This window comes from Pristiophorus japonicus, chromosome 2 (assembly GCF_044704955.1).
Source record: "Pristiophorus japonicus isolate sPriJap1 chromosome 2, sPriJap1.hap1, whole genome shotgun sequence".
NCBI lineage: Eukaryota > Metazoa > Chordata > Chondrichthyes > Pristiophoridae > Pristiophorus > Pristiophorus japonicus.
The window spans coordinates 39,172,510-39,184,974 of NC_091978.1; the positions used below are offsets into that span (position 1 = coordinate 39,172,510).

General features: G+C 45.7%; 1 protein-coding gene across 1 annotated transcript in view; it reads right to left on the bottom strand.

Annotated features, from left to right (window-relative positions):
* The window catches only part of LOC139229982 (probable E3 SUMO-protein ligase RNF212), a 140,274-nt gene that overhangs the window by 75,080 nt on the left and 52,729 nt on the right, over positions 1-12,465 (bottom strand). The window contains exon 7 of the mRNA XM_070861684.1: positions 7,360-7,416. Within this exon, the coding sequence (XP_070717785.1) occupies positions 7,360-7,416 (57 nt within the window). The remainder of the gene's footprint in view (positions 1-7,359; positions 7,417-12,465) is intronic.

The window sequence follows — 12,465 nt, forward strand, 5'->3', positions numbered from 1 at the left end:
AGCTGGGCTTATGCTTTTATACAATGAACATAATGGGGCCGAAATTCAGTAGCGCAAGAAAGCTGGCGCACCTATGAGTTTTTTTCTGTTTTTACCACAGGAAGTCATGAGGCAGCCGGATGATCGATTTTCAGGACTTTAGTGGGGGTGGGAGATAGACAGGAAGGCAGGCTGAGGGAGTGAATTTCGGTCGGGACTGGGACTCCGCTGCTGTCAATCAGCGGTGGAATAGCGGTGACGTCACAGCGCGTGTACGTCATCACGCTCTCTCCCCTCCGTTAAAGGGGAGAGAATCGGGCATTTTAAATCTTCAGCCTGGCCAAACCCATGGGCACTATCTTGCCGGCCGATCGGGAGGTCGGCCAGCAAAAATAAATACATGGCGGCCGCGGTAGTGGGCCCTCCCCTTGGAAGGCTGCTATGCGACCGGGCCGCAAATCACTTCGAATAAGGTGCACCGACCGAAAAAGCTGTCGGGAGCACCGCATGGCAGGGCTATGATTTTTCAACCTGAATTTCGGTCGGTGCATTTTTCAGGTGAGCGAGAGCGGCGGTGCGCATTCTGATAACGCGCTCGCGGCGGTCATCAGCATCGGGGCGGAATCGGGTACAGGCCTAAAAATCCCCGACCTGAATTTGGGTCGGGTCGGCCAATTGACCACAAGGTGGCGGCCACAGGATTCCGACACATGGCCGCCGCAAACGGGCAGCAACGGATCTTTCTGAGACCCTGCATTTTGGCCCCAATGACTTGGGCATTGCAAGGTAGGCAATCAAGATCTTCATCTCAATATCAAATTGTAAATTATCTTCAGTTGAAAAGCCTATGTGGTAAGTTCATGGAAATCAGTCATTCTTTTCAAATGACAATGACAAATTCTGGAAATATGAAATAAAAACAGAGAATGCAGGAAATAGACAGCAGATCTGCCACCAACTGTAAAGAGGAAAGACAGGTTAATATTTCGGGTGTTGATACATCGGGATGGATTTTCGGCTAATTTGCACTCTGTTTAGCGCCTGGGTGGGACGCAAAAACTATATTTTTTGGCGTGAAATGAGGCACACAAGATTTTGTGCCCGGGCAGAACTTTCGACAATGGTTTTGTGGCGGCACTTAAACTTAGTGCCTGCCCGCTGTTTTCACCATTTGGATGACGTAAATCATCGTGCATCACTGCGCTTGCACTCCGGGCGGAACTTTCAAGCATATTGCCCGATTTAGCATCCGCCCAGGAACCCACCAGCAAAAACCAGTCACACCCCGGGTGCACCAGGTGCTAACGGCACTATCTTGGAAATGGAGGAGAAAGTTGGAGTTCTGATTAATTAAAAGCATTGGGAGAAGAACATTGCATTACTGCATACTTTTCATTATGAAGTTTATGTGACTTTATAGTTTGTTTTAAAGGACATTTAAGGACGTTTTAAAAGATGGGGGCTATACTATGTCAGCCATTATTCCTGGCTGCTATATTCATATGGCGTTGAGCTGCAAGAAGACTTATGGATGATCATTTTCAACATAATCAAAGAGGTCGCAGACGTATAGGGAGGCGGCCTTACCCCCAACGACTTTACAGGGAACATTGCTCATACCCGCAGCTCTCGAAGGCGCTTCCGAAAAGAAGTGCTGATAGAGATATGCCAGCTCGTATAGGCAGACCTACAGCCTACCAACAGTATCATGACTGCACTGCCCGTTGAAGTGAAGGTGACTGTGGCACTTGCCTTCTATGTGCCTCCGGCTCCTTTCAGGCATCAGCGGAGGACATATGCTCCATCTCACAGCACGCTACACATTGCTGCATTCGCCAGGTGATTACTGCACTGTACGCACGCACGATGGACTTCATAACTTTCCCAATGACCAAGAAGGCCCAAAATGAGAGGGCTGTAGGTTTTGGACAAATTGCTGACTTCCCCAAGGTTCAGGGTATCATTGACTGTATGCACATCGCCCAACAAACCCCTTTACACAATCCAGAGATTTACCGAAACCGAAAGGGATTCCATTCCATGAACGTACAGATCATCTATGAACATACTCAGTGCATCATGGCAGCCAATGCCCAATATCCAGGGAGAATGAATGATGCTTTCATCTTGCGTGAGAGCATTGTCTCAGGCCTGTTCCAGTGTCAACTACAAGGCCAGAGTTGGATGCTGGGGGACAAAGGTTACAGCCTCGCCACCTGGCTTATGACCCCCCCTCCGGAACCCTCAGACAGAAGCCGAGCATTGCTGCAATGAGAGCCATGCAGCCACATGCAACATCGTTGAACAGACAATTGGAGTGCTCAAGCAGTGCTTCCGATGCTTGGACCACTCTGGAGGCTGCCTGCAATACTCCCCTCAGCAGATCTCTGAGTTCATTGTGGTGTGCTGCATGCTACACAACTTAGCCATCATGAGATGACAGGATTTGTCAGTAGGGATTGCAGAAGCACCTCAGGAGGGGAGGAGGAGGAGGAGGATGAGGAAGAGGAGCCTGGCGAGGAACCCATGCTACCACCACCCTCACCACAACTATCGTGGAAATTTTGCCGCTGCAAAAGCCTTACATCAGCAGCTCATAATTGAACGCTTTACTTGAAGATTGAAAGGCCCGTTTGACCGTTGCCTGGCCACTCTATCCCACCATGTTGACTATTCCCCCTCTTATTCTGCAAATGAGACACTACACAGGAATGGTTAAGGTGAACAAAAGAATTTATGAAACATTGTAAACTTTTAGAACTTTAACATCATTTGCAAATATTGAAACTTTAATAAAATGACAGAAATTATCTGTATTCAGAAGTGTGATTAAATAACAACATTATAACCAACACCCCTTCCCCACTGTCTTTTACCACTGGCTTTTCCCCCCCCCCCTTACCCTTATCCCCCTTCCTTGCCCGCTCTTCGTACCCAAAGTGGCACCATGATGGCGTGCAGCAACGGTTGTCAGAGCGCTGCTGTGTTCGGGGGAGATGCCTCCTGGGCAGACAGTGGACGAGCTCGTGATGTGGAAGGCCTGGCTTCTGACTGGCGAGCCTCTTCATCAGTGTTGCCAGTCACAGGTGGTGTGGGGGTGGGTGTGGGTATCACACTGGGGAACTCGGAAAGGCTGCTCCCAACACTCTCTGGGATTCCAATGTGACTGGTGGAGGCCTCGTGTGGGCAGTGATGGCCTCGCAGGTTTCGTGTCTCGCACCAACAATCTGTGACCCTATTTCCGTTATGGTCGCAGTGAGATTCTTGATGGTCGCGGGAATCCTACCCAGGACATCAAGGAGCTGACGGTTGAGCTGGATGCTCTCCCTGCACAGTCCCACTATGTCCAGTTCCGCGTCTGCCTGTCTGTCAGCAGACCGACTTTGCCGGCTCACCCTCTGGAGAGATGTCATACAGCATTCAACTCCAGAACTGCGTTGCTGCACGCCACTAGTCCCAGGAGCCTCAGAGATCTCAAAGCCCAGGAATGTTACATCATCATTGGACAAGATGTTTGCCAGTGGAAAAAGAGGTGTAGAGTGCATCTACCCACCCCCCCTGAAGTCGGCTGCTCAGTCAACTCCTCTTCCCCTTCTTCCTCCTCCTCCACATGATGGCCTGATGTGGAGGGTTGATCTGAGGGATGTGGCGCCTGTGACTGGTCATCTGGAGGTAGAAAGCAACAGACGAGTGGTTAGCAACAGGGGAGGGGGCGGGGTGACATGAGGAAGGTCACATAGCACAGGCTCATTTAAAGAACCGCTGCTACTCCATTATATCTTCTCAATCTTCCTCGCTGCCATGCTCCACCTCTCAGTTAACAAGCTCCCCGCTGGAGTGGAACTAAACTACAGAACCAGTGGGAAGCTGTTTAACCTACGCCGCCTCCAGGCCAGGTCCAAGATCACCCCAACCTCTGTCATTGAGCTACAGTACGCGGATGATGCCTGCGTCTGCGCACATTCTGAGGCTGAACTCCAGGATATAGTCGATGTATTCACCGAGGCACATAAAAGCATGGGCCTTACGCTTAACATCTGTAGGACAAAGGTCGTCCACCAGTCTGACCTCGCCGCACAGCACTGTCCCCCAGTCATCATGATTCACGCGTGGCCCTCGACATCGTGGACCATTTCCCATACCTCAGGAGCCTCTTATCAACAAGAGCAGACATTGATGCAGAAATTCGACATCGCCTCCAGTGCGCCAGTGCCACCTTCGGCCGCCTGAGGAAAAGAGTGTTCGAAGACCAGGACCTCAAATCTACCACCAAACTCATGGTCTACAGGGCCGTAGTAATACCTGCCCTCCTGTATGGGTCAGAGACATGGACCATGTACAGAAGACACCTCAAGTCACTGGAGATATATCACCAATGGTGTCTCCGCAAGATCCTGCAAATCCCCTAGGAGGACAGGTGCACCAACATCAATGTCCTCGTCCAGACTAACATCACCAGCATTGAAGCACTGACCACACTCGATCAGCTTCGCTGGGCAGGCCACATAGATCGCATGCCAGACACGAGACTCCCTAAACAAATGCTCTATGCAGAGCTCCTTCATGACAAACGAGCCAAAGGTGGGCTGTGGAAACGTTACAAGGACACCCTCAAAGCCTCCCTGATAAAGTAAAACATCACCACTGACACCTGGGAGTCCTTGGCCGAAGACTGCCCTAGGTGGAGAAAGTGCATCCGGGAGGGCGTTGAGCTCTTCGAATCTCAACGGCGAGAGCGTGAAGAGGTCAGGCGCAGACAGCGGAAGGAGTGTGCAGCAAACCAGTCCCACACACCCCTTCCCCCGGCGAATATCTGTCCCACCTGTGACAGAGTCTGTGGCTCTCGTATTGGATTGTTCAGCCACCAAAGAACTCACTTCAGGAGTGGAAGCAAGTCTTCCTCGATTCCAAGGGACTGCCTATGATGATATCTAGTTCCGAGACACTGCATCACATTGCCCCAACCTTAGTCCACATACACTGCATCCCATTGTCCCAATGGGGTCAGTGCCACCAGTGGCAGTTGTCCGACCTAAGATACCAATGAGGCCTGCCGCTCCCTCATCCAAGTCCATAAGTGGCAGGGTCTGAGGCGGACCGCCACCTGTCTGCACCTGTTCGCAGCGGTTATGGCTGCAAAAATTAAAATGGGAATGGTTACCAAAGGGTCCATCTGCTCTTGTGGCACACACGGATCGCCACCAAAGCACTTATACCATATTGTCTGAATGCAATACAGTCCTCTGTTTAATGGCCTTGGAAGTTGCACGTGGTTCATCAGGAGGACATTGAACTGCGGAGACATCTTATGAAATCTCAGAAAGCAATCTTAATAATGTGTAAAGATCATTCATGGCAAATAGGGTGCCGCACTAAGCCTACCTATGTGTCATTCATTTCAGGAGGCAACCCACAGAGTGCTGAAAGACAGCAACAGCATGAGAATAAATAGTGTGCCAGATTTATAATTTAAGTAAGAAAGGAGTGCATCAATAAAAATTGTACTCACTCCAACGACCCTCGAAAGATCATTAAACTTTCTCCGGCACTGTTTTCCAGTCCTGGCCACTGTGTCTGAGGCAGAGACCTCCTCATGCAATCTCCCTCCAGATTCTGTTAAATATGGATGGCAGGGGTCTAGATCCACCCCTCCTGTGTAATTCCTGCCATCTCCTCTCCACAGCCTCCACAAGTGCTTTGTTAGCCTCTTGTGAAAATCGTCTGGCACGCTGTCTGCTGTCCTCCTCCTCCTCCATCATCAAAATCGAATAATAAAAAGGCTGATTCAACCCCAGTGTACTGCGCATGTGCAGCGCCCTGCATTAGCGTTTGCGATCGGACAGCAGACCAGAAGCGCGGGAAGAAAAAAAAAATGGCGCATGCACAGAATGGCCGATTTTTTTCAGGGCCGGAACAAATTCTGTGGTGCAATGCCGGAGTTAGCGCGAACACTCCTCGTGAACTTTCATGTGGAGAAAGTTACGCGCTCTGGCACTAACGCCAACCTGGCGCTAAAATTTTGATTTCACAGCGATTTGTGCCTGGAAACGGGCAAAATCGCAAAAAGCCAAAAATCCAGCCCTCATCAGAACTACCAACCTGCTGTGCACTTATAGCATTTTCTGTTTGTATAATAAATTTATATAGACTAAAGATTTAACTTCTGAGATACTAGATTGCTTCATTCTATTGACTATAAGCTTCAGGTAGGCGACAAGTGTGTTTTAAAAGTTCTTCCCGTTTCTGAGGCAGGTTTACTTTGTTAGGCAGGAAACAGCGAGTAATTCTCCATGAGGGCAAACTAAAGTACAAGGGCTTCTGAGGCAATCGTACTGCTATCAGAATCGCCCTGGTTTTAACTCTTCAGAACTCTGTCATATCTCTGCAAACATCCCTACTGGTGAACAAACACTTTGAAAGTGGCAACAGTGCAAATTCCCCCTAAAAGGGCTAATGTCTTTTGGATATTTAAGTGGAATTGGCCTTAGAAGCCAAGCTAGCTAGGAATTACTTTTACATGTAGATTTCATGTCCAAGGGAAATATTTCAGCGTGTAGTCATCTCATTGGTTAAAGCAAGTCCATAATCACACCTAATTCTGTGTGCCTGCTATGCATTGTGCCTCCTACAGAAATGTTCTATCTTTAATACATCTTTACACAGGGTTCTGGGTCACCCATAGCCTCCTGATTGTAGATGTGTCTGTCCAAACAAGGACTGACTGGAACATGTAGTCTAGTAATGGATACGGTAGCATAGTGGTTATGTTATTGAACCAGTAATCTAAAGACCTGAACTAATGATTTATAGACCTGAGTTCAAATCCCACCAAGGCAGCTGGGGAATTTAAAATCAATTAAATAAATCTAGAATAAAAGGTTAGTATCAGTAATGGTGACCATGAAACTACTGGATTAAAAGCTTTTTAGGGAAGGAAATCTGCTGTGCTTACCTTGTCTGGCCTATATGTGACTCTAGACCCACAATAATGTGGTTGACGCGTAACTGCCCTCTTAAATGAACTAGTTGTATTCAAGGCGGCTCACCACCATCTTCTCAAGGGCAATTAGACAATAAATGCTGTTCTTGACAGCTACATCCACATCCCGTGAATGAATTAAAAAAAAACAGGAACCACATAATTAAACATTGCCTCCCAGGGGTGTTAGTTTCTCGCCAGAACCCCAATTCCAAGAAAAAATTTATGAATTAAGGTTTAAAAAAAATGGATCCAGTTAGTACTCTAGTAGTTCTTCGTTTATACCTGAATATAAATACTTTTACTTTTACATAGCTGATTAACAGTGGAACTTTACAGATCAAAGACCCTCCTCCTCCCAGAAAGCAATCAGCCTTATTTCTGGAATCTAAAAACTTTACCTTTGATGCAAAGAACTTTCTAGTTTTGCAATGTAGTTCTTCATTTCTATAAGTTCACTGAAAAATAAGCAAACAAAAGATGCATTATTGAACCTGGAGTTATGATTACATTACAACTTGGAACATATGGAATTGTCAGTTTCATTATCATTAATACTGTGGTGTTTAATCACAATATTCTAACAAGAAAATGTATCTTGTAGTTTGATGTTCAACCAACAAAACAAATCTGTGGGGTAGAAATTCTGCAGGTTCTTCGGATCCCTCACAGTAACTTCATCTATGACAAATGTCTGCTTTGTGATGTCTTAAGTGTTATATCTGCAGTGTGATGAAGGCTCTCAAAACTTAAGACATAAATTGAGCTTAGTGATCTCCTGTGCTGTTGCTCAATTTCGCACATTACAACAGTGACGTCATTACAAAAGTACTCCATTGGCTGTAAAGTGCTTTGAGACATTCGGTGGTTGTGAAAGGTGCTATATAAATGCAAGTCTTTCTTTCTTTCTCAATTAACGAAAAATTGCATTTTTTTTACCATAACTGTTTCTCTTCCTTCTCATTCTCTAGTTCTTTCTGTGCTACTCTCCATCTTTCAGTTTGCTTTCCACAAACTTTTCTCATTGTATCTCTTTCCTTCCTGCACTCTCCTCTCTCCCAATTGGTTTGGCTCTCACACATGTTCCTTTACTGATATAATCAATGTTTTGCATTAGTTAAGGCTCATGGAACAAAGAGAATATGTCACCCAACCAGTACCAGATCTGAGGTGGGGTACTGAGATCACATGTATAGGTGAGGGAGCAATTGGGGGGGTTCGGATTGGGGCTCAGGGCAGGAGGAAGTAGAGAGAGCTTAGGCCTGGTTTGGCAAGTGTGACAGGGTATTTGTAGAGATGAGGAAGTGGAAAGGAATGGGTGGCCTGGGAACAGAACAGACTGTCTGGTTCCTAGAGGTACCACCAGAACCACCTGACTCCAGAACTCATCATAACCTTGATCCAGACATGAACGCAAGAGTTAGAAACATAGGCCCCAAGTTTCCACATGCGGCAAAACAGGCGCCCCTCCGAGCTGGGCGCCCGTTTTTCGCGCCGAAAACGGCGCCTGAAAAAAAACGCGCTATTCTCGAGCACTTTGCAGCTCGATGTCTGCTTGGCGCGGCGCACAGGGGGCGAAGCCTACCACTCGTGCCGATTTTGTAAGTAGGAGGGGGCGGTTACAATTTAAATGAGTTTTTTTCGTGCCGGCAACCCTGCGCGTGCGCGTTGGAGCGTTCGCGCACGCGCAGTCTGAAGTAAACATTGGCACTCGGCCATTTTAAAAAGTGCTGCAGAAAAAGTAAAAATTTGTTTATTGAACCCTTGCAAAGGCTTGCATTTTAATTTTCTTGATATTTCTGTGTGTGAGGGTGAGGGAGTGCATTCTGTAATTAAAGATAGACTGTGATAAATGGGACACATGCACTTATTTGAGACTATTCAAATTCTTTGTAGCTGTTCAATTTTTAACATTTTTTAATAAAACCACATTGCCCTTCCATGATCAGCACTGAGGTTTCTTGCAGCTTTCTCCCCCTGCTATCGGTCGGTCCCGACAGCAAACAGCTGCCTCAAGTACTGAGGCTTCTTGCAGCTTTCTCCCTCCCTCCTCCTGCCGTCGGTCGGTCCCGACGGCAAACCGCTGCCTGAAAGGCCTGCCTGAAGCACTTTCACACAGGTAGGAACATGGTTTATTTAATCTTTTCTTTGCTTATAAATTTTTATTCAGGTTGAATTTATTTGTATAATATTTGTATAAGTATAACTAAGGATTTATTGTAGAATTTAATGACTTCCCTTCCCCCCCTCCCCCCCCACCTCGTTCTCGACGCCTAATTTGTAACCTGCGCCTGATTTTTTAAAGTGTAGACAAGGTTTTTTCAAGCCTACAAAAATCTTCACTTGCTCCATTCTAAGTTAGTTTGGAGTACGTTTTCACTGGAAACTTTCAAATCAGACGTCAGTGGCCGGACACGCCCCCTTTTGAAAAAAAAATTCTGTTCAAAAGTGAAACTGTTCTACCTGACTAGAACTGCAGAAAACTTAAATGTGGAGAATTCCGATTTCTAAGATACACCGTTCTCCACCAGTTGCTCCTAAAAATCAGGAGCAAATCATGTGGAAACTTGGGGCCATAGAAACATAGAAAATAGCAGCAGTAGTAGGCCACTCGACCCTTCGAGTTTGCACCGCCATTCAATATGATCATGGCTGATCCTCTATCTCAACACCATATTCCCGCTTTTTCCCCATACCCCTTGATGCCCTTTGTTTCTAGAAATCTATCTATCTCCCTCTTAAATATATTCAGTGACTTGGCCTCCACAGCCTTCTGTGGTAGAGAATTCCACAAGTTCACCACCCTCTGAATGAAAACATTTCTCCTCATCTCGGTCCTAAATTTCCTACCCCGTATCCTGAGACTTGACCCCTTGTTCTAGACTTCCCAGCCAGGGGAAACATCCTCCCCGCATCCAGTCTATCCAACCCAGTCAGAATTTTATACATTTCAATGAGATCCCCTCTCATTCTTCTAAACTCGAGTGAATACAGGCCTAGTCGACCCAATCTCTCCTCATACGACAGTCCTGCCATCCCAGGAATCAGTCTGGTGAACCTTCGTTGCACTCCCTCTATGGCAAGTATATCCCTTCTTAGGTAAGGAGTCCAAAACTGCATAAAATACTCCAGGTGCGGTCTCACCAAGGCCCTGTATAATGTAGTAAAACATCCTTGCTCCTGTACTCACTCAAATCCTCTTGCAATGAAGGACAACATACCATTTGCCTTCCTAACTTAGATAACATCAATGGGATTAAACACCCAGGTCCCTCTATAGATCGACACTTCCCAACCCATCACCATTTATCCTTATGTTTTTCCTACCAAAGTGGATAACTTCACATTTATCCAGGTTATACTGCATCTGCCATGTGTTTGCTCATTCATTTAACCTCTCTAAATCGCCTTGCAGCGACTTTGCATCCTCTTCACAACTCACATTCCCAACTAGTTTTGTGTCGTCAGCAAACTTGGAAATATTACACTTGGTTCCCTCATCCAAATCATTTATATATACTGTGAATAACTGGGGCCCAAGCTGTGATACCCCACTAGTCACTGCCCGCCACCCCGAAAAAGACCCGTTTATTCCTATCTCTGTTTCCTGTCAGTTAACTAATTTTCAATCCATGCCAATACATTACCCCCAATCCTATGTGCTTTAATTTTGCATATAGAAACATAGAAAATAGGTGCAGGAATAGGCCATTCGGCCCTTCGAGCCTGCACCACCATTCAATATGATCATGGCTGATCATGCAACTTCAGTACCCCATTCCTTCTTTCTCTCCATACCCCTTTAGCCGTAAGGGCCACATCTAACTCCCTTTTGAATATATCTAATGAACTGGCCTCAACAACTTTCTGTGGTAGAGAATTCCACAGGTTCACAATTCTCTGAGTGAAGAAGTTTCTCCTCATCTCGCTCCTAAATGGCTTACCCCTTATCCTTAGACAGTGACCCCTGGTTCTGGACTTCCCCAACATCGGGAACATTCTTCCTGCATCTAACCTGTCCAATACCATGAGAATTTTATATGTTTCTATGAGATCCCCTCTCATTCTTCTAAATTCCAGTAAATATAAGCCTAGTCGATCCAGTCTTTCTTCATATGTCAGTCCTACCACCCCAGGAATCAGTCTGGTGAACCTTCGCTGCACTCCCTCTATAGCAAGAATGTCCTTCCTCAGATTAGGAGACCAAAACTGTACACAATATTCAAAGTGTGGCTTCACCAAGGCCCTGTACAACTAACCTCTTATGTGGGACTTTATCAAAGGCTTTCTGAAAATCCAAATATACTACATCCACTGGTTCTCCCTTATCCATTCTATTAGTTACATCCTCAAAAAACTCCAGTAAGTTTGTCAAACATAATTTTCCTTTCATAAATCCATGTTGACTTTGTTTAATCCTGTTGATATTATCTAAGTGTGCCGTTAGCACATCCTTTATAATAGACTCCAGCATTTTCCCTACTACTGATGTCAGGCTAACCAGTCTGTAGTTCTCCGTTTTCTCTCTCCCTTATTTTTAAAATAGTGGGGTTACATTTGCCACCCTCCAATGTGTAGGAACTGTTCCATAATCTATAGAATTTTGGAAGATGACAACCAATGCATTACTATTTCCATGGCTACTTCTTTTAGTACTCTGGGATGCAGATCATCAGGCCCTGGGGATTTATCGGCCTTCAGTCCCATTAGTTTCTCCAGCACTATTTTGTTACTAATAATCGTTTCCTTTAATTCCTCTTGCTCACTTGACCCTTGGTTCCCGAGCATTTCTGGGACATTATTTGTGTCCTCTTCCGTGAAGACAGAACTGAAGTATTTATTTAATTGTTGTGCCATTTCCTTGTTCGCCATTACAAATTCTCCCATTTCTCTCTGTAGAGGACCTACATTTGTCTTCACTAATCTTTTTCTTTTTAAGTACTTGTAGAAACTTTTGCAGTCGGTTTTTATGGGCCCAATTTTCCACATGATTTGCGCCTGATTTTTAGGAGCAACTGGTGGAGAACGGACTATCTTAGAAATCGCAATTCTCCACATTTTTTTTTCTGCAGTTCTAGTCAGGTAGAACAGTTCCACTTTGGAACAGAATTTTTTCTTCAAAAGGGGGCGTGTCCGGCCACTGACGCCTGATTTCAAAGTTTCCACAGTGAAAACGTACTCCAAACTAACTTAGAATGGAGCAAGTGAAGATTTTTGTAGAACTGAAAAAACCTGTTCTACACATTAAAAAATTAGGCGCAGGTTACAAATTAGGTGTCCAGAATGAGGTGGGGGGGGAGGGGGGGAAGGGAAGTCATTAAATTCTACAATAAATCCTTATTTATACTTATACAAATATTATACAAATAAATCCAACCTGAATAAAAATTTATAAGCAAAGAAAAGATTAAATAAACCATCTTCCTATCTGTGTGAAAGTGCTTCAGCCAGGGAGAATGCTGCAGCAAGCCTCACAAAACGAGGCAGCCGTTCCCGAACGCGGGGGG